Source organism: Falco cherrug, chromosome 2 (assembly GCF_023634085.1).
Source record: "Falco cherrug isolate bFalChe1 chromosome 2, bFalChe1.pri, whole genome shotgun sequence".
NCBI classification, from domain to species: domain Eukaryota; kingdom Metazoa; phylum Chordata; class Aves; order Falconiformes; family Falconidae; genus Falco; species Falco cherrug.
The window spans coordinates 34,028,786-34,041,177 of NC_073698.1; the positions used below are offsets into that span (position 1 = coordinate 34,028,786).

At 35.3% G+C, this 12,392-nt stretch overlaps 1 protein-coding gene across 2 annotated transcripts in view; it reads left to right on the forward strand.

The window, feature by feature from the left end:
• Nucleotides 1–12,392, forward strand: part of VWA8 (von Willebrand factor A domain containing 8) — a 185,969-nt gene that overhangs the window by 41,083 nt on the left and 132,494 nt on the right. For both annotated transcript variants that reach the window (XM_027815848.2, XM_027815857.2), the window contains exons 10-13: nucleotides 4,928–5,059; nucleotides 6,352–6,486; nucleotides 6,569–6,646; nucleotides 11,501–11,661. In XM_027815848.2, coding sequence (XP_027671649.2) covers nucleotides 4,928–5,059; nucleotides 6,352–6,486; nucleotides 6,569–6,646; nucleotides 11,501–11,661 — 506 coding nt within the window. The remainder of the gene's footprint in view (nucleotides 1–4,927; nucleotides 5,060–6,351; nucleotides 6,487–6,568; nucleotides 6,647–11,500; nucleotides 11,662–12,392) is intronic.

Sequence of the window (12,392 nt, forward strand, 5' to 3'; positions counted from 1 at the left end):
TGTAAGAACCATGGTCTGGGTGAAAATAGACTTCTGTCTGTTGAGAGAGTAGTAACAGTGAATTCTGTTCTTAATATGCCTTTATCTTAAATCCTTCAGGTCAATTTGTTTGCCCTATTGGATGGTGAATGTCTTTGTTCAGTACCATCAGCTTACTCCATTTTCCATTTCTTTTATTTAATTTTACGTGTTGTGTATGCTTTTGCTTCCTGCGTAGGCCAGGTTGATAGAAAGAAGAAAAAAATCTTCTTTCTCAATGATCCTCTACTTACAAAGAGCTCCTTATCACTTTATCATTTACATTTTTCTTTTTTTTATTTTTTATTTTCTTTCTTTTTCTTTCTTGTACTCTTCCTCATCACTACTTAAATGAACTTGTCCTATTATGTCAACAAGTACATATAATCTTATCTGGAATTTTATTCTGTTTGCACACAAAAAATCCTGTTAAGCAATGAACCTTAAGAAATACAGAAAATAACTAGTTGTACTGAGGAACTTTTGTTTATAATGATATTTCAGTAATAGCAGTGCCAGAACTGTATTAAATATGGATAAGAATTTTTTTTTCCATTCCATAAGAAATGTGAGGAATAGGAATCTGGCAGAAGCTAGGCGATTTCTTACTCTGTCTTACTGCAGATTTCTAAAGAGTGTCCAGCTAATATTTGCCACTGAATACTTGCCTCTGTAACAGAATGTAGTTAGGAAATACTAGTCTTCACTGGGAGGTATCCAGACTTGAAAAGAGAAGTACTTGGAAGTATATTGCAATTGATGGGTTAACTTGCATGAATTGAATCACTTCTTAACAGGAGCTAACATTTAAAGAAAATAAAAACAAATTTCATATAATAAAATTCAAGGTTTAGGCATTAGACTTGGAGACAGATTTGGGGGAAGTAGTAATCTAGCTGATATCTAGATGATAGTATCTTAATTTCAGGATGTCTTCCAGTCCAGTCAGCTGTCAGAGCTGAGAAGTGAGGTAGCCAGCGGTTAGGCTAAACAGCCAGTTTTGGCTGCTCTCAGGTCCTGTGCGTATTTCTTGAAGAGATGATATTCTTAAAGCACTGTCTTCCCGAACGTTATCTTCAAGTTGTATAAATCTTTTCCTTGCTCATTGAAACTCTGCCAAGACCTAGGTGTATTCCTTGTAATACTTGTCGTCAGTAATGAATTCATGTGAAATATTGACTTATACCTTCCCTGTGAGAGAAAGTAGTTTGTTATGGTGTTAGTCTTGGATGTGTAAAGATGCTTTGAAATGTGGGGCCTTGTTTGAAACTAGTTAGCATCAAAAAAAGTGTTTATGGATTGCACACTAATCCAGCATTAGCAGTGATCTTGAAAGGTGTTTATGATACAGAACATTTGTACAAGTGGTAAAATTTGCAGCATTCATTAGTTCATTAGCTTGCAACAGACAGAAGTACTAAAATAAACTTGAGAATTATGTGCCTTTGTGTACAAAGATCTTAATTTAGAAGATCTTGCAAAGAAAAATATGACTTGGTTTGAATTCTGGCCTTTAAAATTATTCTGTGCTTGCATGAAATTTTGGCATGACAAATTATTTTGACAGTTAAACATTTGAAATGTGATTACAAAAATTAAGTAAAAAATTTATTTAAACTTTTTCTTTACAAGATTAAGATATAGAGAAATCACTGCTTTCAAGGAAAACAGCCTCCAGTTAAACATTTCAAAACAAGCTTAAGCACCTATGATGTTTCCTAGAGTATTGAAGTTTTTCCTGTATGCTACTATATATAGGCATTTATAAACATCATCATCTTCATTTAGGCTGTGTTTCGTGGCTCACAAGAGACCCCAACTGTTCTATACTTATTTCTTCATTGTTCTGTAAGCTTTTAATATATTACTTAAGATTCATCAGAGATGTTGGGTTTGCTTTTTCAATTCTCATGAGCGTTTTGTGTGCCTTTTTTCCCCAGTGTCAGAAGCATGCACTGTTTTGGTTCTTTTTAATCTTCTAATCAAGAGAATCTTCCTATCAGGTTTTAAAAGCAACATGTAGATCAGATTCATCTTAATAAATGAGCAAGTCCCTTTTAGCCTGCTATCATACTGTTCTAGAACTTCTTGATTTTTTTCATGTCTTGGTTAATTCTTTGTTTACTGTCTTGATCTTATATCAGATAAAAACTTGTTTGTTCCCTTTGCCTCACTTTTGAACACCCACTTTAATCTTACCTGACGTCCTCCTTGAAAACTTACCCTGCCTTGCAGTAGGGAATCTTCAGACTACATAGGCACTCCCTCATAGAAAGTGGACAAATAGTTCAGAAAACTGGAATCTTTTTTTCTTGTCTAGGCAATTCTGTTCACTTCTAAGATATTTCTGTTGCAGATTTTGGAAGGAAGGATTTGTTTCTCTCTTACTCCCCCCAAAGTAATTTATAATCTTTGGGGTTTTGCATAAAGGAATGCTCTTTAGTGCCAATACATACGGTTGTAGTGGAATCTGTCTTGACTTCATCTGTCTATCCACTGCATCTTGCAGTAGCAGTTCATATTTTGCTTCTTGTGAAACAGTTCAGTCCTCTTGTTCCTTGAAAAAATCTCTTTCCTTCCCATGCAGAGAATCTTCAGGAAAGATCAGTTGCCTATGGATGCTTCTTTTGGATAGCTTTGCTGTCTTGTGGTTCAGCATAGCAGTTACCTGCAAATCCATCTCGTTTAAGCGCTCTATTCTTTTGTCCAGCTGGATCACCAACATATTCTTTGCAGTTTCCATGCTGAGACATTACTGATCATTAGATACTTCTAAGTGCTCAGAATTCCTCTTCGTCTTTTTTTCTGATTCTTACAGTTTGCCTTTTCTCACATGTTTGTAGGCATGCAGAATATGGCCTGATGATTATGGACTGCCAAACCACTTCCCTTGTTTTTGGCAGCTGGTCTTTTTCTTTCCTTTTGAGTCTGAGACAATGAGGCTGCCCACTTCTGGCTCTCCAAGTATCTCCCAGACTTTCTGATACTGAATGTGCTCAAGAGTTGTCCTTCCAAGCCACAAATATTTTTTCCTTTGCGGCTATCAACTTGGACTTTGTATAGGGGAAGTTGCTTCTGGCTCAGGCAGCAGTATGTTTAATGTATTGTACATCCATTACATGCCACTGATTCCATATCTAGCTATCCTAATTCTAAATGAAGAACTGCATCAAAAGAGATCTGTCTTACTCTGAAAGCCGCAGAAAGTTTTGTTTGCTGCTCCTGTCCAGGTATAGCGTGGTAACTTGTTTAACTACTACATTATCCAGTTCAGCAGCAGCTCCATGCTTACATGTGGTGAATTCAAATTGTACAAATTCTGTTAGGTGAATGAAAGCTGTATGAATTCAGTAACAACCTCTACAGAGATAGACAGTGCTCTTCCACTGTCCTAATTTACAGTCTGAAAGGCTAGCTGTAAAACTCTAAACAATATTTTAAGAAAACAAAACCAAAACAAAGCCTAACCTAACAAAAAAAAACAACCCCAAAAAACACACTAGAATTTTTAGATTCCTGAGACCTTTGGATGTATAAGGTCTGCTGCTGCTGTCTCCATATCTTCCTTGTTTGATATAGAGGCTGCTGGTGCAGATAATCTTGCTTGCTCACTCTTTTGTTGGTATCTGATTAAGGCATTTTAGTGTACAGGCAGTTTGCAGTTTTGTGTATGAGCAGCTTTGGCCCTATCCAAAATGCCATTAACTTAGTAAGAATATTATAATTTACTAATGGCCATAAGAGTGAGAACATCTGTAGTTCATTTCACAGAATCATAGTTGGAGAATTTCTTAGAATCATAGTTTGAGATACTACTCAGTAGGCATTCCTGTCCTCTGTTGTTGTTCAGATTTAATGGTATCTGAAGTAGACTCAGCTGTTACAATAAAAACACAATTTGGTGCAGCCCTTTACTAAAGCCCATTTATCTTAAATTCATGTTTGAACATGACATTTTTGTAGGCTCTTTTTCCAGAATGGGAATTTGCAAAACAGAGCTAAAGTGTTTGTACGAATGCATGTCAGTTTTCTTTCGACTTAACAGGCAGTGCTGTGAATCCTAATAGTAATAAAATGATGTGCTTTTTAAGAATAATTTTACATTAATGACTTCTGTTTAAAAATTATTTTTTTCTAAGAATTCTGAGTTGGATAATACTCCTTTTTCTCTTGTTTACTCAGGTTTCACTCTGTTGAATAAAATCGCTCCATGAGTTCAGTAGTTTCAGTTAGTGGATTTTTTGTGCACAAACCCCCTTGATATGACTTCCTCTTCTCCAGCAAAATAGACTTTTAACAGGACTTTTAAAATGGTTTTCATGCTTTCTATATACAGCATAAAATGTAGAGTATAATGCTCAAAAGATTGGGAAGACAAATCTCACGGGTTTTGTCCTTCATATACCCAGAACATGCTGAAGGCTTAATTTGTACAAGTTGTCCTCAATTTTCATTTTATGATAAGGCTGTGGAGCTAAGTAAACATAATATTTGGTGGTTATTTTTATTGGTAGCCAGATGTTCAAATCTGCAATTGGTTGTAATGACCTGCAGAGATAGGTGATCTATTATTACCCACGCTAAAGGCTATCATCTGTTTCTCTTATTATTTTGGTCTGTCAGGCTAAGACTTGGCAAAGTCACCATATGACATTTTCACTTTACATCTGTCACTAGAGTCAATAAGTAGATGATATACAATCTTTTTGCTTTGGTTTTATATGTAAAATTTATGGGCCATCAAGAATGCGAACACCAGTATGTGAAGTAAAAGTTGAAGTAAATGGATTTAGGACTTCACAAGCAATTAATCTTGAATATACTTCTGGCCTTGTTTTCAGAAGGAACAGTTTTAAAAACCAGAAAGCTGTATTTAATAATTAATTTTCTCCACCCCCTAATTCTACAGCGTTTTGAGCTTCAAGATTCAGAAAGTCACTTGCTTCCCAGAAGGATTACAAAAGTAGAAAATGTACATGGAACCAAACCCTTCAAGGCTGATGTAACTGTCCAGATTGGTGAAAAAGAAGTGACATTCCAGGTATGAATTTATATATCCATCAAACTGTGTATGTTTTTAGATATCATTAACTTGTTTTCATCTTATCAAGAATTTGACATTTGATGCTAAAACTCTTTTGCACTGAATATTTTTGGTAGAGTAACACATGATATTTGTTAGAAAAGCATTTAGATACTGGAATATTGGATTGTGGATACGCAGGATTTTATTTCTAGATAAACTCATACTTTCCTACATGTGATTCATTTTAAGTTTCTTCTATTAAAAGAAATGCTGGTTTAGAATAACAGAGTACTTGGGATGCTTGTGATGCTGCTTTCCCTTTTTCTTGTAATAAAAACAATAGTCTGTCTACACTCCAAATAAAATCTGATGAGTGCTTGGTAATGTTCTGATACAGGATGTTGTGAAAATGGAGCAAAAGTAATCACATCAACTATGATTAGTTTGAGTTTCTTCCAATGAAGTTTGACCTGCTAGTGAAATAAGGTCTTATTCAGGAAACAGATGCTGATCTGAGAATGTGAAGTTGATGTTGAATTTGGAGAGGTCTAGAGAGTCTGTGAAGAAGGTGAATTAGTGGGAGTCATAAAGAGATCATATTCACATTGGTGAGGAATATCCTCAGAGTTTGTATCATGATGAAGTGAAAAGGGGAACAGCAGCAAATGGGAATTTGTCAGGAAAAGGTGAGTTTGTAGGGCCCGATGCAGCAGTTTTCTGAGGGAAAGATTTTTGCTTTTGTTTGACATGTGGGTGATAACTTCTGGAAATAGGTCTGCAGAATGTCTCTTTGGGAACAGGAGGGCATAAGGAGTTTGCAGGTGAAACAGTTTCCAGACTAGAACGCGAAGTGGAAATAGAGCAGTTGCCTTAAAATGGAGAACAGCTAAAATTCTCCAAAGTTCTGGTCAAAGTAGTTCCTTCAGATTTTCACAATACAAATTGCTCTTTCTCTTCTGTGTTTCTCTGATGAGCAAGAAGTATTGTGGGTTTCATATTTTGTCTCTAGCATGAACAGCCTCAAGTTCCTTAAAGACCCCAGTGCTGTAATTGAATTGGTTCACATTTTGGTGGTTTTTGTGGGTTTTCTTTTCATGAAGAGTGGGTGAAGGAGGTGTAAAGGAGGTTGTCTATTCGAAATCATATGATTGAATATTTTTTAAGTGAAAGATTTAGATTTGATGGATGACAGTCAGCAAAATATTACAGTAGTTTGGAGAAGCATAACCTGGTCCATACAAAGCCTAAGTTATTACAGTGTAGCTTATTTATTTTTTTCTTTTTTTCTTCTTTTTTTTTGTTTACAGGTTCCATCTGGGACTGGGCTGTTAGAAAAGCATCCTCGATCAGATACTTTCATAAGGACTTCCAGCCATAATAGGCTGTTGGCAGAAATGATGCAATCCCATATGGTTAAAGATATGTGTTTAATTGGAGGAAAAGTAAGAATTCAAATTTCTTTTCTCCCTCCTTCCCCAAGTTCCTTAGAATGTAATCTAGTTCTCATTTTTTTTAACTTTTTAGGGCTGTGGCAAAACAGTTATTGCTAAGGAGTTTGCTGATATGCTGGGATACAGCATAGAACCTATCATGCTTTACCAGGTAAGTAAACTGTCTGCTTATGATCATGCTTGAAATATGATCTAAAATATAATACACAGATGTTGATCCTTTGTGTATATTCTCTTTCTCTCAGTGATTTTAAAACCTGCAGCTGTGTTCATACATAGCTGCAGCTTTTAAAATCACTGATAATCACCAGTATGGGTTAAAAAAATGAAGGATAGCAAAGATTTCAAAGTTATTGAAGTTTTCTGATCATTAGCATTTTTTAATCTCTGTGTTAGAATGCTCATCTAAAATCTCCTCTTACTGCAGGCCTAAATAGAGGGGGGTACTCTGCAGCAATACAGATAGTACAGTGTTATTACATATAAACTAGCCCTGATACTGCTTTCCTTCAATTTTATTGACTTCATTGTGAATGTGAAGGAGTGGTAACAAAATGGTCTCTCTCCTAGCCACAGAGAATTGTCAATTCATTCTGTGATTTGGGATGATTGAGTGTCATCAAGAAAACTTCGTCTTTTGTGTCTTCTCCTATTTGGTGGTGGGGTTTTTTTTCCATTCTGAAGTATGTTTTCTGCGTTTAGCTCAGAGTGGTGATCACTTGTAATTCATGCATGTTGAATGCTTCCAGAAGACCTGTTGTAGTTCCTTTTTTTTTTTTTTTTTTTTTTTTTAATTATTCAATATGCTATTTAATCTTTAATGGAAGTCTCTATTGTCAACACTTTTTTTATCATGGAAGAGTTTCTTTATTGTATTGAGAATACATAATGGGTTTTATGTTTCTGGGGAATTTTTTTTTTTTTTTAGTTCAACAGCATGTGGGGAGGGATCCTGACAGAAATGGGTGGTGAGGTTGAAGTGCTGAAACAGACAGAAAAGAGAGGGAAAAGAGAAATATTCCTGATGATGAAAAAGGACAGACAGTCTATTTTATGTCTTCCTGCAATGTTGAAGACCTCCTTACACAGGATCCCACTGCTTTTCCTTCCCCCTATATGGCTTCAACTGATAAAGGCGCGGACTCTGAAACTGTTTCCATAGATGGAGTTAGACAGACGACTTGTACCCTTTTCTTACGCTTCAACTTGGCCAGGTTTGGGTTCCAAACCTACAGAGCCTCATCAATGCACTGTCATATTCATAATAATATACTTGGATTCACAGCAGTACCTATTACCTTCTATACAGTGGTGTATTAAGATAGGTGTGTAGATTCTGAGCCAGAACTGAGTGTGTCCAGCTAGACTGCATACTTCTTTCTGGACTTGGCACTGTAAACACATTTTTAAAACATCCCAGGAAAATTACTTTTTTGTAACCTGATGGATTGCAAAACACAGGTACACCCTAAGTTGTTTTGTTGCATGCAATATATTGGGTACTCACCGGCAATATTAAACAATTATTTGGTTGAAAACATGGCCCTTCTTTTTCAACATTCTACCTTTAATTAGTGTGGCTTCACTGAATAGGAGCAGAAGACTTCCTTTTTGGAGACACATGAGAAGAACTGACAATTAAATTAGTTACTCAGTAAACATCTTTCTTTCAGAGGGATTTGTAATTCCTACAGAAATAAAACCTAGGCCAAGAGTTTGAAGTATTTCCCACTGAAGTGAACCTTTTCTTTGTTTTCACCGGGATTTGATCAAGTTCAGAGAGCTGAGTGTTTTTATGGAGAGGAGAGGCTTTTTGGTGATGGTGTTTCCAAACACTATCACTAAGGCAAATAAAAGACTGAGCTCGTTTACTATAAATTCCTGTGTAGACAAGTCTGCCTAAGATCCATGTGTGTATCTATACATACAGATATTTCCTATCTATAATGTCTTCAGTAATCTCAAAAAATTTTACAGGAAGCAGTGTATTAAAAAATGATTGAGTGTAGCTGAGCTCTACATCTTCTGATGAATTTTAAGAATGCATTCGTTTTTCTTAAAGTATGTGATAACATATCAGGGGTTTTGCATAGCAAAGTAATAGGATAATTTAATGACAGAATAAATGTTAAATGTATTAATTAATAAAGTAATTCAGCAATGAAGGCTATGAAAAGTTTGATAATGCTGTAAATTTAGCAGATTTTTTTGCTTAAGTTCAGAAAAGTGTCTTGATTTTTTTGAGGGACGCACCATATTGTTCTAAATCCGTTTCTAAAATTAAGGAGGTTTTTATTTGTCCTATTCATTTTTTTCCCAGTAACTTCAGCAGGCATATGAATAAGTAGTGGGGCATCTTGGTCTGAAGCAGTAGCACCGGTTTTCTTCAGGCTCTGTGAGGAAATGAATTCTTAGATTTTGTTACATAATGTTTACTTTTAGTTTTAATATTTTCATCATTGTTCTTTCCCTCTGAAGTTTATTCAAGGACTTGAGTAGTATGAAAAGGCATGGCTCTTTATATTGATTTCACAGGAAAAACCCTCTAAAACCTTTCATGTTGTGAGAATCAAATTTAGCTAAACCAGGAGTTCCCAAACCTTTTGAGTACATAGATCATCTCTTATACTAACAGTTGGCTCAAAGAACAATTCCTGTCTCATTTGTGGTATCTACATCATCATACAGACTTATTATATGCAATTCCATGCAGGCAAATCGCTGACAAAGGAAACGTCTGATTAGAACAGGTTTGGTTTTAGGTTGTCTCAATGCAGTTAAGCAACAGTAAATGAGAAGCAGCAGCCAGCTAGTTCTTTGTGGACTGTAGCTAGGGAACTTTTCATTTAAATTGATTAAAAGAAAACATTTTCTCCCCCCAGAGTTCCGGGGGGAAGAGGTGGTGGTGGTGATGGAATAAAGCAGCATTCAAAGTGATGTTGTAAGAGTTTTCCATCCTCTTCTTCCCCAGTATAAACAGTCTTTTAAGCACATCTCTAGTGTTTGTGTATTGTGATGTTTTTGTTTCTAGGATTTCTTTTTTAATTTTTTTTCATGACCTCATAGTTTTTCCTTAAAAATACCTTCCAATTTTTTATTTGAGAAATACTAACAAAATATGAGTCCAAATTGGCATGAAGAGCAGGAAACATAGATTTTTCACTTTATAATTGCCAAGAACATGATTAGCACTTTGAGCCATGAGAAAGTGCTAGTTTGGGGGCTTATATTGCTGTGGCTGCTGAAGGGAGTGGAACAAAAGTTACCCTACTTATTTTCTCTCCTAAGCTTCTTTTTTCCTGTATACAAGACTTTTTAGAAAATAAACCCCACAGTGTACAGCACATAAGTTACAATGACTGCTACAAATTGAAATAAGCATTTTGTTTCACAAGGCAATATAATGTCGCCATTGCTTTGCTCAAAGTAAGGGGAAAAAAATAATTCATATACTTCTCTTACCTCCACTACAAAGGGAGGGATTTTTAGTGTTAGAGTATTATAACATTCTGTCTCATAATGTTGTATTTTTAGTATCATATATTAAAATTGGTTTAGAGTAAGTAAATAGAAACAGTAAATCACTGGGCAGGTACTTTGCTGTGAAACAAGTCCCTTACAGAAACTGTGCAGGTGTTAGCAATTTATACTTCTTTTTAATGAATTACCAAATTGAATCTCACTCAACCATTTAATTAATTTAATATTTCAGAAAATATTTTGCAGCAAAATATACTTCTGAGTTTATCTCCAGAAAATTAATGCATGGTTCTCAAGTGGTTGTTGGAATTACAGATGAACATTCTGTATAGCGTACTAGGCTCCCAATTGGTTCATACTGTATGTTGTTTCATTTCTCTAGAGATGAATTATCAGAGGTGTGCTAGTTAAATATTCAGTTATACAGCATTTTCTAGCCACTGAATGCACACTTTGATGCAAGTCCTAAAACCACATTTTTCTCTGGCTTTGATAAAAATGTTTCATATCCTGGCTTTAGTCTAATTCATGAATAATATAGAAAAGAGCAAACACAGCAGTAAAAAACCAGAAATACAACAATAAAAATACAGTCTATTTGGTGGATTTGAATGTGTGACTTTAAATTTTAGAAATGTAAAGGGACTAGACTTTGTCCTGTTATTTTAAGGCTTTTAAGGAAATGTGGGAAGAGGAAATGATTCAGGCCATATGACGTAATGTGTTCTATTTTTATTCTTTAAAGTTCAAAGGTTTTATAGTTGTGAAAAGGACATATGCAAAAACTACAGCTACAATAGAAAATATTTTTCTCATCTGATTTTAGGTTAAGTTGTGTTCACAGCACAGCCTGAGGAAGGAATTTCATCCTCCGGGTCACAAAATGGCTATTACATCTTTGTTGCTCTAGTGCTTACCTGTTGTAATGGAACATCTAAAATAGGTTTGCTGGAGGATATGCTAGGTTTTGCCTTTGGTTTTGATTTGCCCCTGAGCATTATTCTGTGACATACTGGGTACTTAGGATGTTAGAATAATTTACACATTACTGGCTTCTTTCTTCCTCTGTCCTTTATTCTTTGATGCTTCCACTGCATTTTCCTGCTGAGAGGTGGAATGTCATGCTGCTTTGTGTTCCAGATTACTGATGAAATCTTTTTTCTTCCAGGTGACTTTTGTATGAAATGACTTGTTTGTTCCAGGTGTAGACTGCTGCCCCCTTCTGTACACAAAGCTGTGTACAAATTGTCATATGTTTGCATTTGGGGTGGGGGGGGCAGGGGACAGAAGGAAGGCTTTTGTTCTGGTTTCAAAGAGGTGATATTGGCAAGTCTAGAACTTCCAAAGACTATTTAATATAGTGGGTGTGTATTTCTAATTCTCTTTGGAAAAGTAATTGAAGATTTCCTACTGATCTTCTTTGGATATATTCTCAGGAAAAACAGAATGCAGTTTTTTAAGGAGAAGGCATGTACTTGCAGATGAGGAGCATAAATGTGTTCTTCTGATGAATTGATACTTACAGGATATGACGGCTAGAGATTTGCTACAGCAAAGGTATACTCTTCCTAATGGAGACACTGCTTGGAGACCATCGCCACTTGTTACTGCTGCTCTGGAAGGAAAGCTTGTTATTCTTGATGGCATTCATCGAATTAACCCTGGCACTCTAGCTGTACTTCAAAGGTCAGGATATGAGCATGGATAAGTTGGCTGTGTGTGATCTGTTTATTGAGCACATGCATACTGAGAAATTAACTTCCTTCTGATGAATATGACTATTAAATTTCAAGAATACTTTAAAGATTAAGCTGAGCATTGAAGTTTCATAAAATATGTAATATTCAGTCTTAAATACAATACTTAAAAGCAGAAGCAGTTCTTTCATGTTCTCTGTAAGTCTATAATAATATAGGAGATTTCAGCTTACAATTTTTGTAAAATCAGAATATAAGTCTGAATTGAGGAATGAGGTAGATTGTACTCTAAATTTATGAAATCTAAAGTCAGTACTATCTGCACAATGATTTGAAAATGCTATATGTCAGAAAATGTTTAAAATACTTTGCATGCATTCCACTTCTAATTAGAATATGATCATTGTGGTTATATGTGAAAGCATACTTTATATTTATATTCAAGAGACAAAACTAATATATTACTTGGTACAAGTATAACAAAATGGCTGTTTCATGCCATTTATGTACGCTCCACTGGTAAGACAGAATTTTTTTATTTTTCATATTTCTTACCATATCTATTTAAACTAATTGGACTAACTGACCGTGCACTAACACTGTTTGCTTATGCATGTTATTTTACCTGCACACCTGGATGCATCTTAAATTGGTATAACTTTTTACTATGACCCATGTTGACTGGAATCACTTTAAAAGTAAGCTCTAGTTGGTATGTAT